The sequence below is a fragment of the Protobothrops mucrosquamatus genome, unplaced genomic scaffold (assembly GCF_001527695.2).
Source record: "Protobothrops mucrosquamatus isolate PMUCROS unplaced genomic scaffold, P.Mucros_1.0 scaffold242, whole genome shotgun sequence".
NCBI lineage: Eukaryota > Metazoa > Chordata > Lepidosauria > Squamata > Viperidae > Protobothrops > Protobothrops mucrosquamatus.
Genome location: NW_015386592.1, coordinates 15,287 through 33,079, shown reverse-complemented (window position 1 = coordinate 33,079; position 17,793 = coordinate 15,287). Strand labels below are relative to the sequence as shown.

The window sequence follows — 17,793 nt, the reverse complement described above, 5'->3', positions numbered from 1 at the left end:
TTTTTTAATAGCACAGTTTCCTTTTTTGTTTCATTTATAGTGATTTGTGGATACTATCACTTTATTTTTATTTATAACCAGATCCAATTATTAGAATGCTTGATTATCCAATGAAAGTAGGAATATTTGAGCAAATCTGTTTTGTTGATCATTGTGGGGATTCATAATTAAACACCATGTTTATCTGATGAATTCGTATTCAAAAGCCTAACATAGAAAATTAAATTCTTTTCTCTGGGTAGAAGGTCAAGGAGGAAGGGAAAGGATCCACAAGAATATTTATCTCTCTTTTGCGTACACACACCCAAACAAACTGGTATCCCTTTGAAAGAAATTGAGAGAAATAATAAACGTGTAGAAATTTGTGGGCCTTTATACTGTTGCACACATATTGATTTTATCTGCATTTCCCTGCTGTGTTTGGTTGTAGTAGATATTTTGATCTGGGAGAGGGCAAACTCAGCCTATATACCTACAAGCTGGTTGTTGCTGTGGTTTGAATGGTCCTCCTTCCCTGTCCTCACCTCCCTTCAACCTTGTCCTTCTCTCCCTGTGAGATACAGACCAGCTCAGGGGTATGATAGTTTTTCTCTGCACAGCTTCCCTGGTTCTCCCTGCCCTGTTATTTTTAGTTTGTTTTCCTCCATATTTGTTTTTGCTCTGTGATTTTTCTTTGCTGACACATGGTTGGTTAATATGACAAAGCTTGTGACAAAATTGTTTTCACTACCGCTACTGCTGTTTTTTTATTATGCTGTGTTTCCCAGCTAACTGCATGTTTTTTTGTTTGTGTTTGTGTTTTGTTTCTTTGCAAACCCTTAACCCCACCTCCTTTACCCTCATCGCCATAACTCACATCTCTTTGTAATGCGCACAATTGCAACTGAAATGGGCTTTTTTTCTCCATTCACCCATGGGACGTGTGTGTGCGTATGTATGTGTTGCTTTTCTTGATGTGCATGGATACTCACTCTGTGTCTTGTAGCCTCTCAGAAAATTTTTCATCCCCCCTCAGATTCCTGACCTCCCTGTCACTCCCCGCCCCCAAGCCTCCCTGGATTCTGATGCTTGTAGGAACACTTCCAGACCTGGACATGTTCTGCAACCAAAGCCAGCACTTCAACCCAACCCAAGGACACAAACTTTGCCTTCCAAGAGCAAATTGGCTGAGAAACCACTTCAGTCTACCAAATCTAACCCACTCCCTTCTAATAATATTATCGTCCCTCCATCCCAGAATATCCCTGCACAAAATACTCAGGGTCGTCCACCTGTTTCTGGGTGTAACCCACAACTGGCTGTTTCTACAGTGCAGACCAACCCTATGTCTCCAGTTAGATTGCTCCCTTCCAGTACTGACCCAAGCACCAAATCTATCCCCATCATACAGGTTACCCCTCACCCCTCTCCAAGGGGCAGTCCCCTCCCTACCCCCAAGGGGACACCTGTCCATACGCCAAAGGAGAGCCCAGCGGGCACGCCCAACCCTACGCCACCATCCAGCCCCAGCATTGGAGGAATGCCCTGGAGAACACGTCTTAACTCAATCAAGAACAGCTTTCTGGGATCACCGCGCTTTCATCGCAGGAAATTGCAAGGTACAAATCTTCCGAAACTCTGGCAATTTAAGAACAAGTAAAAGTACAAAGGAATGTAAAAAGGGGGGGGGGCTGGTTAATACATGACAATAATATGAAGCATTGACAAGAAAAATGGAAGTTCCCTTATTACCACTTGGCTAGGCCACGTCTATTGCTATTCAAATAATGGCCTTCCTGTGGTTTTATATGTATGTTGTAATAACCCACAAGTACTCAATTTCTGATTTTTTTTCTGACCCTGAAAAGTATAACCTGGATTTGGTATTTGTAAACTCTAGTTCAGTTGTGATGCTTGAAAGAAAATAGATCCAACTGAGAAGCTGGAACTAACAGTAGAATGATGACTATCGTGTGCTGTTGGGCTTCTTTTCCCAAAATATGCAAGTTATAATTCACTTGCATTATCATCTTAAGGGAGCACCAATATCTAAATGAATTATATGGAAATTTACTTTAAGCTTTTTGTCCCTGTAAGATTATGTGCCAAATTATTTTAACATGGTAGGGATGGCAATACTATCTGGTGTCACCATCCTGTAGGTTCTACTTGCATCTTTGATATTGGTACTTGCTTCAGGACTAATTTGTAAATTTCCCCATACTACTGTGTCTAACACAGAGCACGTTACTGCTTTCAGACCCAGGTTTTAATTGAGAAATAGTATGTGAATGAGTGTAAAAACATTGGTCTTGAATACATTTCTATTTTTTAAAAAAACAGTGCTTGCTTGATTAATAGCTTTTTGTAAAATAGGAAAACTCTTTAGCAAAATGGGATTCATTTAGTTATGCTTTAGACTGATCTTTCCCAATCATAGACTCAAGACTTCAAAAACCAACAGCTGAGCTGTATTCCCAGACATAAGCAGATTGAAGGCAGTCAATGAATGTTATTGAAAATGATGAATATTTTAATTTACATGTGTGGTAATACTGCAGTTCAGGAAGGATTCAAAATAGCCATTAGAGAAGGAGAACTGAAATTATGGAGAAGTCATTCTGGCCAAAGTCAGATGCTTATTGTGTAATGTAGCAATTTCTTTTACTTTAGATTTCTTTCATTTAAGAGTCTTGTTGAGACTGGTGTTATGTAAAAAAACAACACCAAATTGCACTATTAAATCCAAAAAACCCCACCCCAGATTGAAATGGTTGTTCTTGTGAACACTGTTGAATGTGGTGAAACTATGTTTTTTAAAACAAGTTTATTAATGCTTGAAGTTTCCTTATTATTAAGGAAATAAAATCCAGGAGAGATATAATTGAAAAGCATAGCCCTTCTATGGCCCAGAAAGATCGTAATTAAGAATTAATACCCCACATGAAGGTCCTAAACAATCAGAATAAACCTCCAATCTGACTAATACCTTTCTACATATAGTGGAATTCACATAGTATTACACGTTGACCTAGTACGGTATGTCCTTTTTGGAAAAAAGGTAAATGATCCATAATTGTTTGTGTGATTCATGATTTAGTTGGTGCATGTTAATCATAATACTATGTTGAATTGAAAAATCATTGGCAATTTCAAATAATTTTGCTAAATGACTCAAACCTACAGTATTCTCTGTAAAATCATTGTTATTTAATAACACTAATAATTTCCTATGAAGCATACAAAATAATGTAAAGTCCATTTTTCAGTTTTCTTTCATGTCCTATGAGCTGAGATACACTAATCTTTAGATAAGGCACTGTCTGTACTAGACAAATGTGCCAGGGTCCCAGCGCTGCTTCAGTTTATGAAAGGACACAACTGTTGTTTTTCTAAGTTCATATGTAAACAGGAAAAACATGTCTTATCAATGAAGATTCCCACATTTTCAAATCTAACATTGGTTTAAATAAGTGCATAGAGTATTGCTCACTGACTCATTTCTATCTTGGCTTGTTCTGCACTGAAATATTGTCCACTTTGAGATTACTTCAATTTCAAGGGAAAGCAGGTATAATATACAATTTTTAACAAGTAATCAGGCTGCTCTTGCCATATGTACCATGCACTAAATTTTAGTTGTCTGCATATTAGAGCCTCTTGTACATAATGCAATCAACTTAAGTATGTTGAGATACTTGAGGGAATCAGCACCAATTGATAATTTATAAGAACTAAGTTAATTATTCAAGTTGGCTACATTTAAATGCAATGTTAAAGCATAGATTATTAGAAATTAAGACAGTTATAAATGCTTGAGAAATATTCATGCAGTAAAGGAGACTTTATTTCCTTCTTTTTTTTTTCTTTTTCTATTTGTCTGTGTTTGGATATATATAGTACCTACGCCAGAAGAGATGTCCAATTTAACTCCGGAATCTTCCCCAGAGTAAGTAATTTATTTTAGTGTTATAGATATCACTGCTAGTTTGATTTCAGTGCATTTGACAGAAAAATTGCAGCAACAATTTTTGCTGTACTCCCACATTTCTAACAAATTAAATTACCTAGCTTACAGCAAACTACAATAAAATATGCAAATAGGTAACATAAACTTTAGAAATGCTGTTGTTTCAAAGAATATTTTTAGTAAACTAACTGCAATAGTTCAAAGAAAGAGATAAGATCACTTGTCTATCTGATTAAGTTTGAAAATTATTTGTGACTCCAAAGTGACCTATTAATGAGGTGTGCATTTTATAACAATGGAAAACATATCTATTAGGCTATTCAATTTGCAATCTTCTGAATCATATCTAAGTCTATTGTAAAAAAGACAGTAGTTGATCATTATATCCAGTGTTTCTCATAACCTCAAACATTTTAAGCAAAGCCTTTACTGTACCCATTATTGGCTTTATTCTTATTCTTCCCCTCTGCAGTTTGAATATAAAGTATAAAAGACTAAAAAGAGATTTTCGTAGACTTCCCAGCCTTTGAACTACCCAAGGAACTGAAACAGCAAAGTTTTGCTGTCGGGCAAGCTTCCACACCAGCCGCCTTTCTTTCCTCTCACTTCGCCTCTTTTTAACCTCACGCCCCACCTTCTGTAAGGGAAGGCAAAAGGCTCACTCACACTCTCGTGAAAGATGGCCTCCATGTTCATGTGTCTCCCACTGCCACCATCAGCTTCCACACCACATGGTCCAACCCAGCCAATCAAGCCATGCTCTGGCTGTGGTGCTCCGGCGCCTCATGGCTCCTCCCAGAGTAGGCAGACAGCACCGGAGGGACCCTGCTCACACTGTACTGCCAGCAGGGCATTTTCAAAAGCAAACAAGGATAGGAAGGGCAACAATAGGAAAAGAATGCAACTCTAGAAAATCCATCAAAAAAAGGTGCTGGAACTCTGTTCCGGTGCATTCTATGACAAAAAAAGCCCTGCATATATATAATCATATGCCAAAAACCCTCTCCAAACAAACAGGTTTCAGGGGTTTATATGAGGTAGATCTGAAAAGGCTTTGAACCATTTTTCCCTCGAAAAATCTGAAGGTCAGAAACTGGGAGAGGCTGCAAAAAAGAATTATTGTAAATGGGAAAAGGTTATCAACAAACTCTTCAGAGCCAAAGTGTTTTAAATAAAAGCTTCAATGTTATTTCTGTATCAGCTCATTTCACAAATTAACCAGTTTAGCTAGCGATAATACAGGAGCACAAAAATCCAGATGTAGATCCCTCATATGCATTTAGTTTCTTGATTTTTGTTAAGAAAAATGCCAGTACCTTTATAATACCTAATAAAAGTAACTGATTACAGATATTAATGCTAGCACATTAAGAATATGAGAAATTATTCCCATTGTACACTTAATTAAGATGTTGTTCAAAACTAGCTTGTATCTAAATGCCCTTTTGAAAAATTTACCTGCAAATAATTATCCGGGAAGGGTAGGGGTTCCTACAATATCCATAGCAAATGGTTTATTGGCAATTATTGCATTGGCATATAAAATATGATCTTGGACCTGTCAACAAATAGTAGTAGAATAGAAAAGTAGAAAATAATGAAATAAACTTCGTAATGTAACTTGTCTCTTGATTATTATTATTATTATTTTTTTAAAAAAATGGTCTTCTCTCTTCTTTCACTTCCTTTGTCTCAAGGATTTTTTATCAGTATGTGAAACATGTATGTCTGTAATTCCTTTTTTGCACATCTCATTTTAAGGATGCTGGATAGAAGTCAAGGAGTCTTAGTAGGCAGTTTGAATGCAACTCAAACCCTAAGGCTCTTTTCCCTTCTCCAATATAATTGCTGAATTAATGAGTTCAATTGGATAGCACCCTGCAGTAAACATAATAGCAGTTGTAAAAAATAATGAACTGTATTTTTATTTCAGCCATTGAGGCCTTTATGTCTATGGCCACGTTGGAGTTTAGTATTATTTTTGCTTTACCAACAGGATGTTTCAATGAATTATTGGACCCATGATTGAAATTTTAACATGAGTGTACTCCCTTTGTCTGTGGCCGCATCTTTTAATGTATCTATTTTGTTTAATGGTTCAGATGATTGGATATTATATATAGATAATGTCTAGGTAATGTGCCAATTATTTGTGGACAAGCCTAGACAAATTAATAGAAATTAAGTGAATATATTTTATATATGTTCTGGTGTGAAGGCTCCATTAATGTATCAATTTTAAAAATAACTTACAATAATCATCCAACCTGAGACGGTATTATCCATAATAAACTGGTATCTCCATCCTAAATATTTTTGAATCTCTTTCCAGTATCAGTATTCAGTTAATCAAGCTACACAATTTGAATTTGCGCAGAGAGACACAGGGTATCACATCCCTTTTTCAAGCCCTCCCTGGGTCTATGCATTGGAAACATGTGTGTAGAGGGAATTTCACTCTTGATTTCCCTTTCCCTGAATTTTTATCTACTTTATGTATCAAATTTAGAGACCGTCCATCTCAGTCACAGAACAACTCTGGGTGTTGTACAATTAAAACACAGTTTTGCATTCATCAAATGTGCTGATTTCTAAAGACACGTATCACACCTGATGAAAAGGGCAGTTTCTGCTCCGAAGAATTTTAATTGCACTATTGCACATCTAAATAGGACTAGTATTTTTTTTTTTTACAATCTTATTAATAAGCTCAAAGATGAGGTAGGCAATTGAGGGTAGAGGTTCACATCCAGCTTCCAAATCTCAGAGCTGCTCTTTCTAAATACTTTGAACTGTGAAATAAATGGCTATCATAGTTTAAGCCCTAAATAATAATTCCCTCAGTCTGGAGTCTGTTCTCCAGAAAACAGAATATTTGGGTTGTGTTCACTTTGTGTTATCATTGTGTCCAGTGTAGCCTCACCCTCCCAAAACTGTTTTCAGTTTCTGGCTACCAAAGGATTGTCCATCTGTGTAGGAAGATCGTCAAAGAACTGATGTATCTGATTTGCATAAATAAAATAGGCTTCCAAACAAACATGTTTCTGGATTGGAAGCTTCTGGGCAGATGTTGCTCCTGTAGATAGCCATATCTACGTGTCTATGGAGATTCTCAACCATCCAGGTCATGGTTGTCCCAAAGGTGCTTTTGAAAAGGCAACTGGACTTTCTTGGTATTTTCCTTGAAAGTATTTCACTTCTCATCCAAGCTTCTTCAGTTCTGCAGGCAAGCAAAATCAATGGGGGGGGGGGAGAGAGCCAGATTCATTTAATGACTGGGTGATTCATTAAACAACTGCAGTGATTTTCTTAATAACCAAGGTTATTAAAGTCATAAAAGCAGGCAGAACTAACTTAACAGCCACCTTGTTTACCAACGGAAATTCTGATCCCAATTATGTGGTTGTAAGTCAAGCACTCTCTGTACTTAATTCCTATAAACATAAGTGCAGTTAGAACCAATATATATATTGAATTCCACCATAAGAAATAATGAATTCAGAACAGATATACTTTATCTAGGTGTTTTATTAACTACAAAGTCCCAACAACTGACCAAAATAAAATAGAGCAATTTTCACCAATGGTGCCAGAAGTTAGAATTAGGCTGATTTAGAGCAAAGTTTCAGTTCAGCAAATTTCTAATCATTGGCTTGTTGACAAAAGGGTTCAGGTAGCCACTGGGATTACATCTTACAGAAATACTCCTAAAACCTAATAGAAATTTTGGTTGATTAAGTTCTTTAAAACAGAGGTGCCCAACCTTTTGGGCACCAGGGACCGGTTCCGCGGAGGGAGGTTTTTCCGCAGACCAGAGGGTGCGTGGTTTTGTGTACTGCCTGCATCCCATGGATCGGGTTTTGCTTGTTTGTGTGGACCGGTTGCTGGCATGCTGCAGCCCAGTACTGGTCCACGGACCAGGGGTTGGGGACCCCTGCTTTAAAATGTGTTTTAATCAATAATTGACAAAAAAGGAATTTTTCATGGAAGACTTTAAATTCAATTTTAATATGCTATATATTCATTAGTGTGTCTTCTTGTTTTCTGCCTTAACCAAATTTTAGTTGTCTGAGGACAGAGCAGACTGAAGTTAATTCTTTGTGTTAATTCTATATTTTAAGATATCTCTTATTTAGAAATTCAAGTTCTTCTGAATCTTACTATTGCCTTTGCTTTTTTTTCTTCCTGCTTTCTCTTTTCTCATTGGATTCAATTCTCCTCTCAAAAATGAAAAATAAAAGAGCTACATGGAGAGAGGAGCATTTTGACTTAAAATGGTATTTTGCACGTGTGTATGTTTATATTTAAATGTATTAGTGACACAAACTTTTTTTTTCCTTTCTAATTCCTTGCTTCGGGGTGGGGTCAGGAAGACTAAGTGGAGCTGAGCATTTACTAGCCAGATGCCCTTCCTGATGCCTACGTAGTGTTCTCGGCAGATATTTTTTCTTTGCACTCTGATAGAGAAACATCTGTTGCTGCCTAGGATTGAATTTTCAACCATCTAAATGGGAGGCAAGAGTCTTCACCTCTAGACTAGTGACACAAACATATATTTATGTAAAATAAAATTCACTCAGATTCTTAACAGTAAACTATCTGGCATCTCAGCTCTGGACATCACCACAAAATCTTTACCAGTCTTCAAAATCACAGTTATACAATCTATACGAAAGAAGACTGAAAAATATTAGTTCAGAAAATCATCATAATAAGCATCCAACAGTATAGAAGTGAAAAATAGTATCAATCTGATTCCACTATCAGGACTGAGGGATTTTTCTGTTTTTATACATTTAAAAGTATGAATAACTTCTTCAGTAGATAAAAGTGCAGCTAAATAATTTGATCATGCTGAATCCTCAGGAGAAACATATTTTTAAATTCTTAATTCAGTATTATAAAGTTAAATATAAAAATACACATTTATTGTATCATATGTTCCACCTGAGCATTTTAATAGCTGTTTCTTTGTGATTGTTTCAGTTGATAGATCAGTAATTTATCAAGCCTTTCTCTTGTTCCCAATATCTTTCTTTTTGCATGAATATTTTATGTAAAGTACATAAAGCTAAGAAAAGTTCCAGTTTATCAGACATATATAAGTCTACTATGGATTATCTTGCATTAGTATTCAAAAATTCATTATTGCTCAAATATTTTTTCTCCACAAAGAATATGCAATAATATAATTACAAATACTGTATTCAATTACTACTATATTTGCAGTCTGTCAAAATCTTGTTTTTTTCCATTTTATAAAAATAAGATCCTTTACTAATGATATCTGTAGGTATCATCTTGAAACATTGGAATGGCTTTTCTTTATAATTGATGCATGATTGAATATCAAAATAGAACTAATAATCCATTTATCCATTGAGTCAAGTAAGGATCAAGGTACAAAAGATAAGTTGGGAACACGTCAGATGTAGATTTGAAAAAAAATATTCTTTCTGTGAAGAATTTAAAAGCCACCATGTAGCCATCAATTGGTCTCCAGTATATAAGGTTATAGTACTTTAAGTGGACAGGAGTTAAATTTAGCTATCCAGCTTCCAGTTAGGAAAATGATGATTTAACCATCTCTGAAGCAAAATGGTGTTGCAATTTGCTTTGCCCCCCTTACTCAAAGGGGCAATTTTTCTTCCACCAAAATTGAGGAGGGAATTTGAAATCAACCTATCTATCCTCCAGACTGTCTTTCCTCATGAACAAGTCACAGAAATGGACATTTCCCTGATCAGCAAGTTGAGTTGAGAGACAGGGAGGCAGGGTCTTCCATCAAGTTCATAGCTGTACTATAGCCTAAATTTAAGGGCATTACAACTGACTTTCCTCATTTCTAATGCACTTTGGGGATTATAATTTCATCTTCAGTTAAAGAGAGACTTTCTTTGGATACAGATAAATGTTTCCCTTTGGTGATTTTCATTATTTCTGGGGTTGTAATATTTAGAAATATCAGAACTTCATCAAACTTTGCTTGCCTTTCTTTGCTTGCCTTGCAAAAATCTGAGAACCAAACCAAATATTTAAATGGAAAGAATTTTCTCTTTGAAAGAATGAACAGAAAAAACTTCTTGTGTGGGAAACTGTCTTGTTTACATATCAGCCATAGGATAAAACCTTGAAGGTCGATTAGAAGAGCACAAGATGGCTACTTTAAAGGAAATATTTGATTATGGGCCTGTGAAGTGTTTGGACTTTTTAACTCATTACTGGAACCAGACGTTACCACTGAAGATGAACTTTGAACATGTTTCACTTCTCATCCAAGAAGATTCTTCAGTTCTAACTGGGGGTAACTGAGGTGGATTTGCTGGATTCACAAATACAATTGGATCATCATTCAAAATTTGAAAAAGACATTGTGGATTATTCTTCAAATTGAAATACAAGAGATTTATTGGTGTTACTTCGTGGAAACTATAAGTGGACTTGAAAGATGATAAGAATTTCAAGAGAAGAGAAAAGATACTAGAGGAAATCAGAACTCAGAATTTTATTTATTGGATATAAGGATGGTTAGGAGGTAGAAGGAAAAAATAATTTTGATTTTGGGATTTGATGATTAGGATTATATAGGATTATAAAAATCATGAAGACTATTGTTAATTTTAGAGTAAGAGTTGGATGTACTTTTATCTATATTTACACCAAAATCCATTCTTTTTCTTTACTTATTCCTTTTTCTTCTTTTTTTTGAAGATTTATCTTGCTTTTTATCAGATTCTTTCTTATTTATGATCTTTTAGCCATACTGTAGTAATTAAATAATGCAATAATTAAAATATTTCATGTCTCCCTTTTTTAAAAAAAAAATCTAGATCATTTATTTGTTGTTCCATTGGAAATGTCATAGATTTGTTAATCAAACTAACAATAATCTTAGCAGATTTTAAATTTTTATTACTTCCTATTTGACCAACCCTTTCTCTGGATAAAAGATTTTTCATATCTGCATGGATGTGAATTTCATATAAAAATAATAATCAGATTTTTAAACACCTAGTTATTGGCTGCATATCTAAGACCTTTCACATTCAGGGAAACAATTAAGATGATAGGAATGAAAAAATTAAAAAAATATTCTGCATGATTAAGTTTTTAAAAAAATGAAATAATAATAATAATCACAAAATGTTTAAAGCAGACATGTCAAACTCGCGACGTCACATGATGTCGCACAACATATTGGACCTTTTTCCCCATTACCAGCAATGGGGTGGGTGCGGTTTCCTCATGACACGTCCAGCCCATGGGCCGGCAGTTTGACACCCCTGGTTTAAAGTATTACAAGAAAAAAACACATAAAAACCACAAGTAGTAGAAAAGAAAATATTGAATAAAAAAATTTAAATAATAAAAGCTCAGAAACAAAAGAGAAATATAAGCTTTAAAAAACCCACAACTACTAAAAATGCCCGACAAGAATTTGCCCCTTCAGTCTTCAGCAGTATTAGTCTATCTCTATGCCATTTGCATAGAGGATCAACATGAAAGATAATCAAATCATTGTGTTCAAACCTTGCCCCTTTTATACGTGGTTGCATGTAAAAAGTGGACAGGACATTGATCGTAATATCTCTTGCCTGATTTAATCTCTCATCCAGCACATATCACTGCCTATCTCTTGAAAAAGTATTTTTCTTGACCAAACTACAGCCTCTGGGTCAATAACTTCTTTACACCAGACTTCCATGATCTTGATCAGTGTAAATAATGTTTCAATATAATGAATTATATTGTATAATTATATTATATAGCAGACTCTGTACATAAATGGGTCACCTTTTCAGCGTATGGGGCATGTTGTTTATTAGAATTCTGAAACTGGTTGGGACTCAACATTAATGCTTTTAACTATAGCCTTTTCTGATCTAAATTATCACATCTCTTCATCTCCAAAAATGGTTTCATCTTGTCCATCACCCTGTGGTTTTATCTGCATGAATTCTGTCTTTCTTAAAAAAACAAACAAACAAACCTGTAACTCATAAAAAAGAGCTTTTACTGAGATGAACAAGTTCTTAAAGCTATTATTCCATCACATTCTCTGCTAAATTATCCTCTGAGTTAAAATATATATTCTTCAAAGAGCTGTTCTATTTTGTGTATTATTAAAAAAAAAACTCTGTATTGCAGAGAGTTCCAGATTATGCAGCATCATTGGAAATGTAAAATCTTTATAATCTTTATTCTAGATCATACAATCCTTTTTTTATACTCCAGTGCAGTATCCTGGTTTATTTTGTTACAGATAAACGTAAATGTGTCCCTTGCAATTTTATGTCTGACTAGATAGTAAATCACATGCTTTCAATGGTATCATACTCTCCCTAATAGAAGCAGAACCTGAAGAGTTAAAACATTATGAAGAGGTGGAGATATCTCAATGGATGGGAAAGTGTATATATGCTGTAGGAGAAAGAAATATGTAGTTGTTGAAATGTGTAACATACATACATGCAAAATGGCAGTTTATTATGTGCACATAACCATTAGTAATATCCATCTGATCTGTAACCCATGAATCTGCAGTTTAAAAGCACACAATATATTGGAGTACAGTTATGTTGGGAGATAGTAATATATAAGTGGCTTTAAGATTGGTAGAAGCTTACAGGAGTTCATAATAAGCAATGTTTATGCATACATACATAGATTGTCTTGGAGAAAATTTATCTATGTAATTGCTAAGAGTCAACACTGATCTGGGAGGGGGGGGGATTGAGGAATAGGAAGACAGATTCAGCAAAGCTTGCTTTGAGTATTCTGAGGCTTCCTGAATAAGTAGTGTATTTCAGAAAGACATGGTCAAATCAAATATCTAGTATCCCCTTCTTGCTCTACTCCAGATTTCTTAATAGCCTGCTTAAATAAGTGGTCCTTTCCCTTTACTGTTCCTTATCGTCATCTTTGGCTTGTGGATATTTTAAGCAATTCTGCTTAAAATTCTCAGCCCTCCCTATTAGGGAGAAAGAGGGAGAGATTTACCAAACTGTAATTGTTTTGTTTTGTCAGGCAGGGTAGGAAAGAGAGAAATGAATGCATGCATGTTCTTTTTTAATGTGTCTTCTTTTTTACACACACACCCTCCAAAATAAACTAGTTTTCCTTTTGTCTATAGAGGGATGTATGAGTATTAAATAACCTCAAATATGCATTTCAATAGTAACTAATTCACAGGGACACTACTAGTGTTATGTCCTCCCAGAGTTTTGGGAGAGAAGAGGGTAGAAAAGCTATACCTGTCAGAGGACAGGGGAAAGGAAAAGATGCATAAGCTATGGGCACACTTCTAAATAATAGCCCCAAAGGGAATTACCAGTTTTTTTTTCTCTAACCAGCTGCCTGTTCTTTCTTATAAAGCTTTCTTACAGTCATATCCATTACTAATTTGCACTACTAAATTCACACAAATAATATTTAGGCTTCCTTTTCTTACTTTTTGACCTGTTAAAAATTAAGCTGTAGCTACAGGATTTTTTGACATGGTGAATGACATAAGGCTAGGTGATAAGGGTAGTCTCAGAGTCTCTGGAATGAATTTTTGGCCAACTTAAGTTGTATAAAAACTACATTTGTGTGCAATTTGTTATTGTCATTTTCAATCGCACTTCCCTATGAGGCCTATATTTCCATCACTGCGGTCAGATGATGTCCCTCCAAGATAGAGGGTGACAAAGTGAAATAGTTTGTGTTTATTGTGAGGCTGCCCTTGGATTTTGTCACAACAAAAGGGGGAAGTGCTATTTTAAAAGTATTACATTAAAAAAAAAATTAAGCCAGATTCATTTATGAACTGAACATGAGATGAAAGCTATGTTATGGGGAAAAACATATCTGTTCTGTGATGTAGAAAGACCTATAGTACAATTCTATGCTGTTTCTAATTTTTATTTGTCTTTTCTGTTTTTTCTTTCTCTTTCTCATCATATTATATTCAGGCTTGCCAAAAAATCCTGGTTTGGTAATTTTATCAACCTAGAGAAAGAAGAACAGATCTTTGTGGTTATTAAGGACAAACCATTGAGTTCTATCAAGGCTGATATAGTACATGCATTTCTGTCGGTAAGTATAGAAAGTTAAAGGCAAACATCCCATTCAGTTGGATGAATAAACATCCAAAACAAGATGTCAGCCACAAATGACCTACTTTTCCATAATAAAGGTAACATCTTTATCGAAGTCTGGTTTGTCTGTTGTGCAACATCTCTTACTTTTCTTGGCAACAATCTGGAAGTGGTTTGTCATTGCCTTATTTGGGGGTTAGTTCATTATTATTTCCAATCTAGGGTATAGTCTTGATGTATGCAACCCAACTGCTTCATTTCTGAACCCAGAGAAGGACACATGGAATTTAAAAAGTGGCTTAGTGTGGTACTCAAACACTCCTTGGAAAGTCTAGTATGAGAACTCTGCAAATGTGATCTCATTTCAGTGAACCAAGATCCCATCTTCATCTGGAACTGTGATTTTAATTGTGTAGTTGCCTTCCAGCTCCTCTTTTTAAAAATGCTGTTTGTTTGTGTTTTTTATTTTTAATTAGTTCTTCCTTATTTGCTTGTATATCCACATATTTCCTAATTGCATAGTTTCTATTTTCTCATGAGGAGAAACATTTCTTTCTTACACCTTCTGTTCCTTCTTTTCTTCTCTCTCTCTTTGTCTCCCTTCATCTCCCTCTGTCTCTCTGTCTCTCTGTCTCTGTCTCTCTCTCTGTCTCTCTGTCTCTCTCTCTGTCTCTCTGTCTCTCTGTCTCTCTCTCTCTCTCTCTCTCTCTCTCTCTCTCTCTCTGGCTCACATATATTCAAAAGAAATTTTGTGATCAAACTCATTCAATTAAAATAATTCAAATGATCATTTCTCTGAAAAGACGAAGCCAGTAATTACTACCATCCCATAAGGAACAAAAACCGGCTAATTAAGACTTGGCTCAGGAATGCTCTGTTCATACTAGAGAAAAGAAAGCAATATATTAAAGGGCCAGAAATGGAGGAAACAAGCCATTTTAAAACAAAAGATCAAAGTGGGGAAAAAACAACTGGGAAGCGTCAGTAGTAGTTTGCCAATCATATTCGGAAGTGTAGCTGAAATTGTATATAAATTAGAAAAGATAGGTAGGCAACTTAAATATTGCATTTTAATTGGACGGTGAAAAGAGGTCCCAGTGAAGGAAAGCAATTTATTTTTAATATAGATGATCTATATAGTTTGAATAGTTTTTGTAGATTCTTAAACAACCATAAAGTAAGTAAGTGAGAAGTTCATTGCCAATTATTTCAGAAATAACCGAAAAGTGTTCTTCTATCCCCTTTCAAACTGTAAGGGGAAAAAAAAAACTAAACTTTTCAAAGATGATCCTATAGGGCTAGCAGGATTTGTTTTCCAATTATCATTTTGTTTGGTCTAGATTCCCAGTCTCAGTCATAGTGTCATCTCGCAAACAAGCTTCCGTGCAGAGTACAAGTCCACAGGAGGCCCTGCTGTCTTCCAGAAGCCAGTGAAGTTCCAGGTAGACATTACATACACAGAAGGTGGGGAGGCCCAGAAAGAGAATGGGATCTACTCCGTCACTTTTACACTTTTATCAGGTAACTGATACATATTTTTTTTATTTATTTTAAATTAAGCTAAAGAAATAAATAATTGCCTCAAACCTGCTGTCTGGGTTTGTGTAGAGCAGGGGTCCTCAACCTTGGCAACTTTAAGACTTGTGGACTTCAACTCCCAGAATTTGCTTTGCTGGCTGAGGAATTCTGGGAGTTGAAGTCCACAAGTCTTAAAGTCGCCAAGGTTGAGGACCCCTGGTGTAGAGAATATAGATAGGAATAAAGGACTACTTCCACTATTTCTCCAACACGTTAATGCGAAAATATTCAAATACAGTACTCTGAGTGTTAGAAATAAGTAATTGCTTCCATTTCCTAGTGTATAATTATCTTATGGACACATGGGAATAAAGAATTAGTATAGCTTGCATAGCTTAATATAAGATGTCAATCATCTAGAATTTAGAATTTCCTCAAAGAATCAAATGGTTATGTAAAAAAACAAAACAGGAAAGCTGGTGTTCTTCAATACTTGAAATAAGAGGGATTAATTGAAATGTCTTAGAACTCCATAAAACTTTATGTATTAGTATACATGGAGGTGAGCTTGACCAGTACTCAATAAATCTAATTTTATTGCCTTCCTAAAATTTCAGGACATGTGTAGATTATCAAGCACTTCACAGACTTATTATATAGGTCAAGTGGCATGGGATATTCTTGGTAGACATAATCTCTGTATGTTACTCACATTTTGAAACTACTCACTTAAAAAATATCTTATTACTTTTTTTCCTTCCAGTTCACACAATAATGACTTGTATTGTGTGTTTAGTTTCATGGCTAATAAATTATGCTAGCTCTCATTAAAAAATAGTTTGTTCTTTAACCTACAGATTGGCTTATGTTGGTGAGAAAAGTTATTCAAAATCCCTAAAATGAACCAATATCCTCTTTGTGGAAGGGAGATAAAAATGTGTAGGAACCTACAGACAAACCAACAAGATTAAGAAAGGAAAATAGAAGCTTTAGTATGATTAAACAATGTATAACTTTATTAGATCTATCATGAACTATTGCTATTAGCTTTTATATTGATACCACCCAAGGTACAACATCTAGAGAACTGATCATTTTTACTAACTAGACCAAAAAGAGAGAGAAAGAAAAATCTTAAAGAACAATGAGATGTCATATGGGCAAAAGAAGAGAGATACATGACTATGGAGATTCTCAGTCATCCAGGTCATGGTTGTCCCAAAGCTGCTTTTTCAAAAGGCAATTGGACTTTCTTTGCTTTTCCTTGAAGACGTTTTGCTTCTCATCCAAGGAGTTTCTTTAGTTCTGACTGTCAGAACTGGAGAAGCTTCTTGGATGAGAAGCAAAACATTTTCAAGGAAAAGCAAAGAAAGTCCAGTTGCCTTTTGAAAAAGCACCTTTGGGAGAAGTGTACACGAATTTTGGAAGCAAGAATTAAAAAGGGAAAGAGGATAAATTTATTGAACAGAGAGATAGGCTAGTATGGTAAGAAAGTTAAGGTGGAAGAAATACTGTACTATCAAATGCACTGATAGTAAATCATTGTCTATACCAGACATGTCAAACTCTTGACGTCACATGACATCGCGCAACGTATCGGGACAGTTTTGCCATTGCTGGCAATGGGGTGGGCGCGGCTTCCGGATGACGCGTCCGGCCCACGGGCTGGCAGCTTGACACCTCTGGTCTATACAGTGGTTTGTTACCAATAAAATCTTGGCAGGGAGATGGATAATGCAGTGATCAGAACAAGGAAGGAAGGAAGGAAGGAAGGAAGGAAGGAAGGAATCTGAATGGAAAAATTAAAGAAATAGGCTTTTTCCCATTTCTTCCCTGACACTTAACATTCTGTGATATTCAGCCTTATCTTATTACAGTGTAACATCTCTTTTGATAGGTCCAAGCCGTCGCTTTAAGAGAGTAGTAGAAACCATTCAGGCACAATTGTTAAGCACACACGATCAGCCAGCAGTGCAACAATTATCAGGTAAGTAGCTTCCAAAGCTTATCTTTGCTTCATGCAAGGGCATGAACCGGAAGCACCTTTCAACGTCACATTGCACTTGAAAACTAATTTCATTCAGACCAACCAGTAAGACTCCCCAGCACCTGCCTCCCATTTGCACTACCCCTGCTTGCCTTGCAACAATTCTCATTTCCTAAATTCATTCCTCCCCATAGCTCCACCCTGCCCTGCCCTGCCCTGCCCCGCCCTAAGAGCCATCTGTCCCTGTTTCACAGGAAGTG

The 17,793-nt window shown here is 35.8% G+C and overlaps 1 protein-coding gene across 1 annotated transcript in view; it reads left to right on the top strand.

The window, feature by feature from the left end:
- LOC107286057 (serine/threonine-protein kinase BRSK2) overlaps window positions 1-17,541 on the top strand; it is a 396,585-nt gene extending 379,044 nt beyond the window's left edge. The window contains exons 14-18 of the mRNA XM_015814351.1: window positions 1,391-1,598; window positions 3,880-3,928; window positions 13,903-14,026; window positions 15,369-15,549; window positions 17,444-17,541. Coding sequence (XP_015669837.1) covers window positions 1,391-1,598; window positions 3,880-3,928; window positions 13,903-14,026; window positions 15,369-15,549; window positions 17,444-17,541 — 660 coding nt within the window. The remainder of the gene's footprint in view (window positions 1-1,390; window positions 1,599-3,879; window positions 3,929-13,902; window positions 14,027-15,368; window positions 15,550-17,443) is intronic.
- Window positions 17,542-17,793: the final 252 nt, after the last annotated feature.